At 46.2% G+C, this 14,326-nt stretch overlaps 1 protein-coding gene across 1 annotated transcript in view; it reads right to left on the reverse strand.

The window, feature by feature from the left end:
- LOC140735783 (uncharacterized) overlaps window positions 1–5,682 on the reverse strand; it is a 43,812-nt gene extending 38,130 nt beyond the window's left edge. Inside the window, exons 1-2 of the mRNA XM_073061260.1 lie at window positions 5,612–5,682; window positions 4,877–4,954 (exon numbers count right to left, since the gene is read on the reverse strand). Coding sequence (XP_072917361.1) covers window positions 4,877–4,936 — 60 coding nt within the window. The 5' untranslated portion in view covers window positions 4,937–4,954; window positions 5,612–5,682. The remainder of the gene's footprint in view (window positions 1–4,876; window positions 4,955–5,611) is intronic.
- Between the last annotated feature and the right edge of the window lie 8,644 nt (window positions 5,683–14,326).

A 14,326-nucleotide genomic window follows, 5' to 3' on the forward strand; every position in this document is an offset into this window, starting at 1 on the left:
TGCTTACTACAAATGTCTGCTATGTCCTTACAAATTTGCTCCTTCCATTCTCGCTCCCCATTAGGTGGTCTATAGTACACCCCTATAAGTGTTACTACACCTTTCACATTCCTCGATTCCATCCAAATAGCCTCCCTAGACGAGCCCTCTAAACTATCCTGCCAAAGCACCACTGTCATTTTTCTCTGACAAGCAATGCAACACCTCCCCCTCTTCAACACATACAAACAGGCTGCAGGAACTCAGCAGGTCGGGCAGCGTCCATGGAAACGAACAGTCAATGTATTGAGCTGAGACCCTTCATCAGGACGAAGGGTCTCGGCCCGAAACGTTGATAGCTCATTTCCACAGATGCTGCCCAACCTGCTGAGTTCATCCAGCTTGTTTGTACGTGTTGATTTGACCACAGCATCTGCAGTGTACTTTGTGTTTACCTCCTCCTCTTGCCCCTCCGATTCTATCACACCTGAAGCAACGAAATCCAGCAATATTTAGTTGCCAATCACACCCCTCCTGCAACCATGTTTCACTAATAGCTACAACATCATATTTCCAGGTATCAATCCATGCTCTAAGCTCATCCACCTTTCTTACAATGCTCCTAGCATTAAAATAAATGCATTTAAGAAACTCTCCACCTCTTACTCTCTGTTTATCCCTAACGGTGCAAACAACTTTATTATCTTTTTCTTCCTTCTCCCCTACATCTTTGGTCTGAGCGCTCCCCTTCTTTAACACCTGCCTATACTCCCTCACACACCATCTACTAGCTTTCTCTATTTGTGAACTAACCTCCTCTCCCCTAGTCTCTTCAAATTGATTCCCACCCCCCAACCATTCTAGTTCAAAGTCCCCCCAGTAGCCTCCAGTGCTTTGTGCCTGAGATGCCGTGTGAATACGGTTTCACTGTGTGCATGCACTTGTACAGAGAGCACCGGACACGGTCACATCCCTCTCACGTACTGACAGGAGGTGCTGTGTCAAGAAAGCAGTGTTCTCATTAAAGGTCTCCACCATCTGGGCCAGGCCATCTTCTTCCAAGAGGCACAGAAGCTTGAGGTCCCAAAGTTCAAAGTAAATATTTTATCAAAGTACATACAGAACCATGAGGTTCATTTCCTTGTGGGCATACTCTATAACTCTACAGAATAATAACCATAGCAGAGTCAAAGAACGACCATACCAACTTGGGCCTTCAACCAGCGTGCAGAAGACAACAAACTGCGCAAACACAATAAGAAATAAGCAAAATATATCAAGAATCTGAGATACAGAGTCCTCTGAAAGTGAGTGCGTTGGTTGCGAGGACATTTCAATGATATTGAAAGTGAAAATGAGTGAAGTTCACTGAACAGCTACTTCCGTTCAACACACACAAAATGCTGGAGGACCTCAACAAGCCAGGCAGTATCTAGGAAAAGTACAATTGACTCTCCGGACCGAACCCTTCAGCAGGACACTACTCCAGGGATAGCTACTTCCCTTCAACCATTTGGTTCTTGAACCAACCAGCACAACCCTAATCACCACCTCAGGTACAGACACTACAAACCACCTCTTCAGCTTCATTAAATTTCTCCCTTGGAAGAACATGGGACACCCTGTAAGATGTCTCTGGATGCTTTGAGGTAGAGGTGGACAGATCGATATCCCCAGGAAAGATCGGGACCTGTTCGCCCCACCCCAACCAAATTCCGGAGACTTGTCCATCAATCCTTTCAGCCCCGAGTGTGTGTTCACCCTTCTCCCCAGTCCCTATCCACACTAACTCCACAGAGGCAAGATGGTGCCGGGGAACCACAGCGATGAGTTGCAGGCAGCTTACAAAGCTTCTAAATGTACTCCTACTGCAATCTGCAGCCTGTAATCTCCCTTTAAGTACCATCTTCTGAACCATCTCAATGAACTAGCAACTTCACAATCTTCTGAAGGACTTGGAAGACTTAACTCTCAGGCAGACTCCAAACCAGGCTCAAACAGAGGGCCATGAAATTCCTCTACCCAGCATCTTGCTAGCAAATGTACAGTCACTGGAGAACAAAACTGAGGACCTAAAGGCACGATTGCTGTATCGGAGGGAAATGACGAATTGCTGCAGTCTCTGTTTCACAGAGACATGGCTCACTCTAGACATGCTGGATACATCAGTAAGACCAGAAGGCTTCTGTTTGCACAAGATGGACCGGACTGCTGTTTCAGAGAAAGCGAAAGATGGGGATCTGTGTTTCATTATCAATTCTTTGCGGTGGTCGGACACAGTGGTCTTGTTGCAATCTTGGTCCCTGATCTGAAACATCTAATGATTTAAGTGTCAACCATTCTGCTTCTCAAGAGAGTTCTCCTTTGTCATCTTGACAAAGCTTACATAACACCAAAGACAGATGTTTAGCAGCCACTTGACGTATTGAGTGCCACCATCAGCAAACAAGAAACAGTCTACCCCGACTCGTTTCACATCGTTGTCGGGAACTTCAGTCAGGTCTGTTTGAAAAAAATCTCTGTCCAATCATCATCAACATTTCACCTACAGCACCAGGGGTGCTGCGTATAGGCAGAGGCCAAAGAGCAGGGCTCTAGAGTCAAGGACAATAAAGAGGTGGTTGCAGGTGGCAGAGCAGGGGCTGTGGGATTGCTTCCATTCGGTGGACTGGGCCGTGTTCAATGTCTCAGAGATCTGAACCAATATACCATGGTTGTTGTCACAGACTTTATAAAACCATGTGCATGTGCCCACAATGAATTTCGGAGTCTGCCTCTACCAGAAGCATGAACCATGAGGTCCGTAATCGGCTGAGGGCCAGACCAGTGGCATTCAGGTCTGGTGACCAGGTAAAGTATAAGAGTTCCAGCTGTGATTCATGGACAGCCATCTCACATGTGAAGTAGCAATTCTGGAGCAAACTTGAATCACTGAAGGATGCTTGACACCAGTGACAGGGTTTGAACACAATCACCTCCAACAAAATTAAACCAAGCGACAGAGGTGACAATGTCATCACTCCCAGATGAGTCAATGCCTTTTATCCCTCACTTTGACCATCAAAGTAAGGACGCACCTCCACGGACTCCTACAGCCCCCACTGACCCTGTGATTTTAGTCTCTGAGGCCGACGTGAGAGCATCATTCAGGATGGAGAACCCCAGGAAAGCACCTGGCCCAGACGGGTATCTGGCCAAGTGCTAAAAACCTGTGCTGGTTAACTGGTTGGAGTGTTCACCGATACCTTTAACCACCAGCTTCAGCAGTCTGTGGTACCCACCTGCTTCAAACAGGGTTCAATTATACCTGTACCTAAGAAGAGTTTGATAACCTGCCTCAATGAATATCATTCAATAGCAATTACATCCTCAGTGATGAAGTGTTTTAAGAGGTTGGTGATGAAACATCTCAACTCCTGCCTGAGATGTAACTTGGATCTGCTCCAATTTGCCTACTGGGATAACAGTTCCACAGCAGGTGAAGAGCATTGGCTCTTCACTCAACCCTGGAACGTCCAGAAGCAAAGATGCTCTTCATCAACTACAGCTCGGCACTCAATGCTATCATTCCCTCAAAACTGATCAATAAGCTTCAACTGATCAATAAGTCTCAATACCTCCTTGAGCAACTGGGTCCTCGATTTCCTCACTTGCAGACCCCAGTCAGTTCGAATTGGGAACAACATCTCCTCCACGATCTCCAACAGCACAGGGGCGCCACAAGGCCGTGTGCTCAGCCCCCCGCTCCACTCATTGTGCATTTACGACTGTGAGGCCAAGCACAATTCCAGGCCACATGCGAATTTGCTGATGACGCCACTGTTAGCTGTCAAGTTACAGGTGGTGATGAATCAGCACATGGGAGGGAGACTGAAGACCTGGCTGAGTGGCACCACAAACACCTCTGAATGTCAGCAAGACCGAGGAGTATGTTATTGGCTTCAGGAGGAGGAAACTGGAGGTCCATGAGCCAGTTCTCATCAGGGATCAGAGTGGAGAGGGTCAGCAACTTTAAATTCTCCATTGCTATTATTTTTGATGATCGATATTGGGTCCAGCATGTACCTACCATCATGGCAGTGCCTCTACTTTCATCAACGTTAGCCAAGATTCGGCTTGTCACCTAAAACTTTGACAAACTTCTATAGAAGTGGAGGAGAGAATATTGACTGGCTGCAACACAGCCTGGTATGAAACACCACTTCCTTTGAGCAGAAAATACTACAAAACATAGTGGATACGGCCCAGTCCATCACGGGTAAAGCCCTCCCCTCCACTGAGCACATCTACGCAGAGTGCTGTCGTAAGAAAGCAGTGTCCATCATCAAGGACCCCCACCACCCAGGCCACGCTCTCTTCTCACTGCTGCCATCAGGAAGGAGGTTCAGAACCCTCACCACCAGGTTCAGGAACAGTTATTACTCTTCAACCATCAGGCTCCTGAACCCGAGGGGATAACTTCACTCACTCCAACACTGAAACGTTCCCACATTCTCTGGGCTCACTTTCAAGGACTCTTCATCTCATGTTCCCGATAGTAATTACGGTTATTATTACTATTACTATTGTTATTACTATCATTTATATTTGCACACTGGTTGTTGTCCGTCCTGTAGGGGGCGGTCTTTCACGGATTCTATTGTGTTTCTGGTATTTACTGTGGATGCCCGAAGAAACTGAACCTCAGGGTTGTATATGGTGACATAAACAGTGTGTACATTGATAACACGTCTACATTGAGCATTGCACACCGGGGACGTGTGTCTGGTCGTGTGTCTTCTCTTTGCACAGTACAGTTTTACATCTGATTTATGTTCCGTGTGTGCCTGTGATGTCGCACGTTTTCCACTGCTTCCTGTACCTCACCGTACGCCGGCAGGAACCGGACTTGACTTACCTCCGTCACAGCCCGTGGCATCCGGCTGATCGTCTCGTCTTCCTCGGGAATGTCTGACATCCTCTCGGTGACCCGTGCCTGGGAACAGAAGCAAAGTCGTCGTGACGTGTGGGAGAGGGGGTTAGCCACAGAACCGTCAGACCACAGGCTTGCACGTCCGAGCTCCCCGATCTCTCCTGTGGCTCGCAGTCCCAGGCATTGCCCCATTTCACCTCCCTGTCAAATCCGTCCTCAATGTACCTTCCGCCTGGCCACCCATTCCCGGGAAACATAGACAGTCCCACTGTGGAACAGAGGCAGAGGACTGATGTGTGGATGGGACTGGGAGGTCACCCCAGATTCGACGGGCTGAAAGGATTGTTCACCCACTCTCTGGGGTTCAGCTGGGGTCAGGGTCAGGTACAGGATCCAAACTTTCTTGGAGAGACCAATCTGTCCACCACCAGCATGTCAGGACGTCCTGAAACATTTTACAGTGTGACATATGTTCTTCCAAGAGGGCCAGTTCATGCAAAGAAAGATTCCACCCTGTTATGGGATAACACGGCAAAATAAAACCCAAAATGGAAATTTAAGACAACAGCATCATCCACCTGGTGTACAGGTCTTTGGACTCAGGGCTGTGGAGCCGAGCGGTCCTAGTGTCACCGGATAAGGCCTTGGGATGGAGTTACTCAAGAGAACCCCTCACTGGCATATGATCGACAACACCCTCTGTCATTCCGCTGTAGTTACCCTGACTGGATTTGACTGGCTCTTCAGAAAAAGGTCAGAGCAGGGAAATTTTCCCCACTCTCTGGTGGACGTCAATGCTGGAACTGGACTGGGGCAGATGGGATCAGAATCACTTGCTGTCACTGACATATGCCATGAAATTCTTTGTTTTGTGGCAGCAGTACAATACAATACATTAATAAGTTACAATATAAAAACTAAAATTTAAAAATCAATCAAAGAAGAAAAAGTGAGGTAGGATTAGAGATTAAAATTTATTTATTTTTTAACCTCTCCTATGCTTGCTTGTATTTTTATGTAATCGATTAGGCTATTGGCTAATAAGCACCCACTTATATGGGATGACCCCAAAGAACAAAAACTCATTATCAATGGGCCCTGTCGTATGATGTGGGTGATCATGGTCCTTCCATGATCATTTTTGGCAAATTTTTCTATAGAACTGGTTTGTCATTGCCTTCATCCAGGCAGTGTCTTTACAAGACGGGTGACCCCAGCCTGTGCCCTCTTGTCCTAGACTTGCCCACCATGGGAAACATCCTTTCCACCTCTACTGTGTCAATATTTGAAAGGTTTCAATGAGATCTCCCCTCATCCTTCTAAATTCCAGCAAATACAGACCCAGAGCCATCAAACGTTCCTCCAATGATAACCCTTTCATTACCGGAATTATCCTTGTGAACCTCCCCTGAACCCTCTCCAATGTCAGCACATCTTTTCTTCAATGAGGAGCCCAAAACTGTTCACAATACTCAGGTGAGGCCTCACCAGTGCCTTATAAAGCCTCAGCATCACATCCCTGCCATTGTATTCCAGACCTCCTGAAATGAATGCTAACATGGTATTTGCCTTCCTCACTTCCTAACCTTTAGGATGTTCTGCACAAGGACTCCCAAGTCCCTTTGCATCTCAGATTTTTGGATTTTCTCCCCATTTAGAAAATAGTCTGCACATTTATTTCTACTATCAAAGTGAATGAGCATGATTTTCCAACATCATACTTCATTTGCCACTCTCTTGCCCATTCTCCTAATCCGTTTAGGTCCTTCTGCTGTCTACTTGTTTCCTCAACACTACCTGCCCCTTCACCAATCTTCATATCATCTGCAAACTTGGCAACAAAGCCATTTATTCCATCATCTAAATCACTGATATATAGCATAAGAAGTGGTCTCAACACCAACCCCTGCAGAACACTGGTCACTGGCAGCCAACCAGAAAAGGATCCTTTTATTCCCACTCGATGCCTCCTACAATCAGCCAATGCTCTAACCATGTTAGTAACCTTCCTGTAATGCCGTGGGCTTTTAATTTGGTAAGCAGCCTCATATATGGCACCTTGTCAAAGGCCTTCTGAAAGTCCAAATATACAACACCCACTGCATCCCCTTTATCTATTCAATGCGTAATCTCCTCAAAGAATTCCAAATGTCTCAGCAGGCAAGTTTTTCCTTTAAGGAAACCACGCTGACTTTGTCCTATCTTGTCCTGTGCCACCTAGTACTCCATCACTTCATCCTTAACAATTGACTCCAATATCTTCCGAACTACTGATGTCAGGCTAACTGGTCTATCATTTCCTTTCTGCTGCCTTCCTCCCTTCTTGAGTGACATTTGCAATTTTCCAGACCTCTGGTATCACACCACAGTCCAATCATTTTTGAAGGATCATTACTAATGCCTCCACGATCTCCGCTGCTACCTCTTTCAGAACCCTGGGGTACAGTTCATCTGATCCGGGTGACAGACCAGACCTTAGGGTCTGTCAGCTTTTTCAGCATCCTCTCCCTTGTGATAGTAACTGCGCTCACCTCTCTTCTCTCACATCCTTCAACACCTGTGACCTGCTAATGTCTTCCATCAGTGAAGACTGATACAAAACACTCATTTAGTTCATCTGCCATCTCCCTGACCCCGTTATTATTTCTCCAGCCTCATCTTCTAGCAGCTAGTTCGTCAGTACCACAACTAGTCCCGGAGCCCTCGTACCCTGGACCACAAAGGGTTAATCAGACTTTTCTGATGTCAAGGACCTCAGCATTTCAATATCCATCACAGTCCCCCACCAACTGTACCAGGCCATCTTCTCCCAGCTCCCATCGGCAGGAGGTACAGACGCCTGAAGCCCCACACCACCAGGGTCAGGAACAGCGACTTCCCTTCAACCATTCGGTTCCTGAACCGACCGGCACAACCCCGATCACCACCTCGGTACAGAAACACTGTGACCTCTTTGCACTACAAAAGGCTTGTTTTTGAATCCGATTGTGTTCTTTCCTGTATAACTCGTGTATTATTTACGTTTTGCTTGCGGTCTATTCTGATGCTGTGTGACTGTGATCCCGCTGCAGGTAAGCTTGGCGTTGTATCTGTGTGTGTGTGCGTGCGCGCCATGTGTGCGGATGACAGCTTCCCGGGCTGTCCAGGTGCACGTCTGACTCAACACCCACCCAGCCACCTCCCTCCTCTCACCCAGCTCCTGGTGCGTGACAGCCCGGCCAGGTGCCCTGCAACCAGTCGATGAAGGGACAGTGGGTGTGTCAGGAAGGCAGCCGAGATAATGGCATTCGATTTGGTGCACGGGATAATCATATAAATAACATTACTCATCTAGCGCTTTTCATTCAGATGAGCTACTTCTAAGTGGGATAAAAGTACAAACATGAAAATAAAAGACAAAAAGATATTCGTTGAAAGCAAGATTAAATAAATGGGCTTTGCTCTGGCGTTCAACAGTGTCATCCCTTAAAGTTTTTGGTACTGAGTTCCACAGTTTGGGCGCATAGCTAAAAAAACTTGACCTGCCAACTACCTTTTGAGGGAGATTGTTTAAAGTTAAGAGACCGGCGGAAGAAAACTTGAGAGCTCGGGCAGGATTATAAAACAACGACGATTATGTTGCACGCTGGGTCGGTCGCTGACCAGTGAGGGAATCAGTTTTAAAGAAAGAACTTTAAAGTCAATTCTAAAAGTTACAGTAAACCAGTGTAGAGCAGCTAGTACGGGAGTGATATGGACGTGGGCGGGGAAGGAGTGAGTAGCCCCCTAATGCGCACAGTCTCGGAGGGATGGGGGACAGACTAAATTATAAAAACAATACACATTCAGTAATGGAAACATAGCAATAGCAAACTGGGCAAACATATGCAGTGCCAACTCCTACTTGCCCCGTCCCTCCTCCCTCCGGACTACACAGACTTTTATTTCGCCGGATAAAGGACGTTCCGGAGTCGATCCCTGGACTGGGGCGGGGGATAAGGAGCAGACTGATGGAACAGGTGGCAGCTGGGTGAGGTTCCGGCCATCAGGGGGGGGGATTAGTCAGCAAATACGTGTTGTTTAAAGTAGATGAAAAGTTTGGGACTCGGCATTTAGACAGACTCGGGCGCAAACGCACCGATTACCGGCGGGCTGCGGCAAAACTGACCTGCGGCCGGCGACACCCGGCACCCCACCGACTCTTCCGAAACCAACGCGGGGAACCCTTCCCACGTGACCGACCACCAATGGGCCGTCGCCTGCTCGGGGGATGAGCCAATAAGCAGGGGCGCCAACTCGTTCGGCAAGCCAATCAGAGAGGGTGCAATCGTAGACAGTGGGTAAATAACAGGGCGCAGCTGAAGGGCATGACCCAATCAGCGGGGGTCGCAACTAGAGGCTGTGAGCCAATCATCATAGAGGTTAATGCAGGCGCGAGCCAATCTTTAGGGACGCAGACACGGTCATAGCCAATCAATGAGGAACAGGTCGTAGCTGGGTATTTCTAGCCGGCCGGATGTCAGCAAGCGAAAGTTTCTTGTGCAGAGTGGCGTTTGCAATAGCAGCAATGCAATGATATGATAAACAATAGCAGGTAACACAAAAATCTATACATTGCAAAAATAAACAAATTTTGCAATAAAAAAGTAACGAGGTGGTGTTCATGCACCATTCAGGAATCTAATAGCAGAGGGAGGTAAACTATTCTTAAATTCTATCTAAGGACAGTCCCATTTGTCCATGTTTAGCACATATCCATCCTTTTCCTATCCACGTGCCGTTTAAATGTTGTTAATGTCCCTACCTCGACCACTTCCTCGAGTAGCTCATTCCATATGTGGAAAAAAGTTGCCCGTCAGATTTCTGTTATTCTCTTCCCTCTCACTTTAAACCTGTGCCCTCTAGCTCTCAGTTCCTCAACCTTGAGAAAAATACTAAGCATTCACCCTGTCTATGGCTACCATGATTTTATACACCCCGATATTCTCCTACACTCCAATAAATGGTGCTTAGATCCCTGAAGGTGGAATCTCAGGTGGATAGGGTGGTGAAGAAAGCTTTTGGTATGCTGGCCTTTATAAATCAGAGCATTGAGTATAGGAGTTGGGATGTAACGTTAAAATTGTACAAGGCATTGGTAAGGCCGAATTTGGAGTATTGTGTACAGTTCTGGTCACCGAATTATAGGAAAGATGTCAACAAAATAGAGAGAGTACAGAGAAGATTTACTAGAATGTTACCTGGGTTTCAGCACCTAAGTTACAGAGAAAGGTTGAACAAGTTAGGTCTTTATTCTTTGGAGCTTGGAAGGTTGAGGGAGTACTTGATAGAGGTATTTAAAATTATGAGGGGGATAGATAGAGTTGACGTGGATAGGCTTTTTCCATTGAGAACAGGGGAGATTCAAACAAGAGAACATGAGTTGAGAGTTAGGGGGCAAAAGTTTAGGGGTAACATGAGGGGGAATTTCTTTACTCAGAAGTAGCTGTGTTGAATGAGCTTCCAGTAGAAGTGGTAGAGGCAGGTACAATATTGTAATTTAAAGTAAAATTGGATAGGTATATGGACAGGAAAGGAATGGAGGGTTATGGGCTGAGTGCAGGTCGGTGGGACTAGCTGAGAGTAAGTGTTTGGCACAGACTAGAAGGGCCGAGATGGCCTGTTTCCGTGCTGTAATTGTTATATAGTTATGTTGTTATATAAAGTAGCAAATTGCTTGACATCTCGCCATAACTCATTCCCTCGAGTCCTGGCAATATTCTCGTAAATCTCCTCTGCACTCTCTACCTTAATGGCACCTTCCCTATATCAGGATGACCAAAACTAAATACAATATTCCAAATGTGGTCTCACTTCCAAACTAACTTCTGTACTAAATACCCAGACTGATGAATGCCAACGTGCCAAACACCACCTTCACCAGCCTGTCTACCTGTGACTCCATTATCAGAGAACCATATTGTTATGTTTTGTAACTCCAGAACATAGAAACTAATTGAAAGCCAAAACACTGAGCTGGGAGAAGCTGTGTACGTCCATATTTACTTTTAAGCGCACCGAGGCACAGCATGCATGACCTGGTGGCATGATGACGTATGCCATTTATGTACTTTTACATGTAATGAATTATGTAAACAAAGAGAAGGCTTAATCAACGTATTGATGTTAAATACACAACACACATACCCACACGTCTGATTAACAACACTCCCCAGGACCCTATCATTCACTGTGGAAGTCCTACACTCATTTGCCTTCTCAGAATGCAACACTTATTAAGCTCCGTTTGCTATTCCTCGGCCCTCTTACCCAAGTGATTCAGTTCCCTTTCTTTGTAAATCCTGATAACCATCTTTAAGCCCTCCAGTCCCAGTAATATCCTCATGAATATTGCATACTGAAACAACGGGATAGAGTAATCCACTCAAGGATGTTTCCAGTGGTAGGAGAGTTTAGTATCCAAGGGCACAGCCTCAGAATAGAGAGACGTCCCTTTGGAACTGAGATGCGGAGGAATTTCTTTAGCCAATAGGTGGTGGATCTATGGAATTCATTGCAACAGAAGCTGGAGGAGGACAAGTCATTGGTTGTACAGTATTTACGGCAGAGATTGATAGATTCTTGATTGGTGAGGGGGTGGGTTTAAGGGTTATGGGGAGAAGGTGGAAGAATGGGGTTGAGGGAAAAATCAGCCATGATTGAATGGCAGAGTAGACAGAATGGCCGAGTGGCCTAATTCTGCTCCGACATGGTATTGTGAACATTCACCCTGGCTAAGGCACTTTGGTAGAATAGTAGTTAGCACGGTACTGTTACAGCTGCCGCCGTCTGTAAGGAGTTTGTACGTTCTCCCCGTGGGTTTCCTCTGGGTGCTCTGGTTTCTTCCCACATTCTAAAGTCATACTGGTCTGGTTAGTAGGTTAATTGGTCACTGTAAATTGTCCTGTGATTAGGTTAGTTTAAAAGAGGTGGGTTGCTGGGCGGTGTGTTCCATGCTGTATTTGTAAATAAAAAATATATAATTTCAGGGAGCAAAAGAAGATGGAAGGAACACACTGTTGTGACTGAGAAAGGATGAAGACAGCTTGTCTCTCCAGAGAGATGATGTAAATAGAGGGAAAATGGTATATTGTTTTATGACTGTCACATGTACTGAGGACCACAACCTTCTTATTGGGTTTGGAAGCTTGTGTGCCTCAGTGTTCGAGAGAGCTATGTTGATTGAATCAGGGCTTTGTGCTTTGGCCCTTGGTAGGGTCAACCATGGTAAACAGGTCAAGGGGTAGAGGCCAAACTAAGAGTGATCCACCAGTCCTCCAGGTTCAGGGCTGACAACCCCAAATGGTAAAACCAAACTGTTATAGAAACAGCACTGAAGAATCCTTCCACATCTGAGTGTGATGGTTTTCCTCAGTCTCCACCGGGACTTGCAAGACTGACAGGAAGCTACTGGCGTGATGAAGCCCTGAACACCACCAGAGATGGAGGACCCTCATTGCTGCCCTAAGTGCCAGTGGCGTAATGGGCAATAAGTACATACCGAGACACTGTACCTTTGTAAAGTGACAATGACACATTACCTGTACACATCATTTCATGACAGCAGTGCTTTGAGGTACAAGGTAAAAGAACAACAGACTGCAGGATAAAGTGTCACAGTTACAGTGCCTCAGCACGTACTTATTGCCCATGTCGACAATAAGTGTAACAAGATAGATTGTGTGTCAAGGGTCCGTGTAATTCTTGTAGGGTCCCATAACAGGGTAGAAACTCTCCTTCAGCTCAGCTTTTGAATCTTCTGCCTGGTGGGAGGGGAGAGAGGCGAGAATGTCCAGATTGAGTGGGGTCCTGGATTATGTTGGCTACTTCACAGAGGCAGTGAGAAATACAGACTGCATGGAGGGGAGGCAGGTCTCCGTGACGTGCTGAGTCACATCCACAACTCTTTGCAGTTTCTTCTGGTCACAAGCAGGGCTCTTGCCACATCAAGCTGTGACACATTCTGAAAAAAAAACAACTCTGTTGGGACCAAGTGACAGACACAGGATAGGGAGGGAATCTGAAACAGAGGACACAGAGGCAGTGCCTCAGCCCTGAAGAACCAGTGCAAGAGAATTTTTCGCTGTGCCTCAGTACACGTGACAAGGGGGCCCCACTGTAGCGTAGCAGCTAATACAATGGCATTGGAGTTCAATTCCAACATCACCAGTAAGGAGTCTGTACCTGGGGAATGTGTCAGTTTTCTCCAGGTGCTCTGGTTTCCTCCTACAGTCCAACGTTCTAGTTAGTAGGTTAATTGGTCATTGTAAATTTTCCTGTGATTAGGCTGGGGTTAAACCAGGGGTTACTGAGTGGCACCGCTCAAAAGGCTGGAGGGGTCTATTCTGCGCTGTATCTCAATAGAGGGCAATGACCACACCCCCATCTAGGAAGGCCAGCTCTTTCCCTTCCAGTACACTACTCAAACTCCTGAATATTTCCAGCAACTTGTCTTTATTTCAGGTTGTCAAAGACTGCAGCCTTTATTTACCATTGACCTAGGTAGGGCTGTGTAGTTTGATTTGCCTCAAACTCAGGAGATCAGACGATTTGGGACTGAGATGATGAATTTCTTCACCCAGAGGGCAGTGAACCTTTGGAACTATTTTGGTTTCTATTTCTATTTTTCTAAATGTTTTTTTTTTAATTTGTGTACTCTGTCCCATGTGTTTAGCAACACAATGAACAGACAAAGCAGTTCAATAACTTCCCCGTCATGTTTTGGTTCTCAACAACACACTCAAAATGCTGGAGGAACTCAGCAAGTCAGGCAGCATCTATGGAGGTGGGGGGGGGGGGGGGGGGTGGAGTGGATATTTCAGGTCAAAACTCAATGAATGCAGCCTGACCTGCTGAGTGTTTCCAGTATTTACTGCTTTGATTTCAGGATTCCAGCATCTGGAGTCTCACTATTTTTCCCAAATGTTTGGAGTTCTCCATCAAGCAAGGGTCAAGTTTTAAAATCACTGAGTGGTAGGAGTTGTGGAACGTAGTGCCGTGGTGATTGTGGAAGCATACAATAGAGGCTTTTAGAAGGGATATGAAAATGCAGGGGGTGAAGTGATTGGTTTAATTTGGCACTGTGTTCAGAACACATTCTGCACTGCAGTTTTATAAGATCTTCTAACAACACCCCAATCTTGTGACTGCTTCCCTTTGTTTGTAACTTTTCGATGCTATGCTACCACTGAAGACTTCTCAATGCTACATCACTATTGTATTCAGCAACGCACAACATGCTGGAGGATTACAGGTCAGGCAGCATCGATGAACCTGAAAGTTGCTAGGTAATCTGGCCTTTTGCTGCAGACAGACCAACATGGAATGCCTATCCTAGCATAGCAATTAACACAATGGTCAGGGCAGCTCAGGGCACTGGAGTTCGACATTCAACTCCTCCATCCTCTGTAAACATGT

This window comes from Hemitrygon akajei, chromosome 11 (assembly GCF_048418815.1).
Source record: "Hemitrygon akajei chromosome 11, sHemAka1.3, whole genome shotgun sequence".
Lineage (NCBI taxonomy): Eukaryota > Metazoa > Chordata > Chondrichthyes > Myliobatiformes > Dasyatidae > Hemitrygon > Hemitrygon akajei.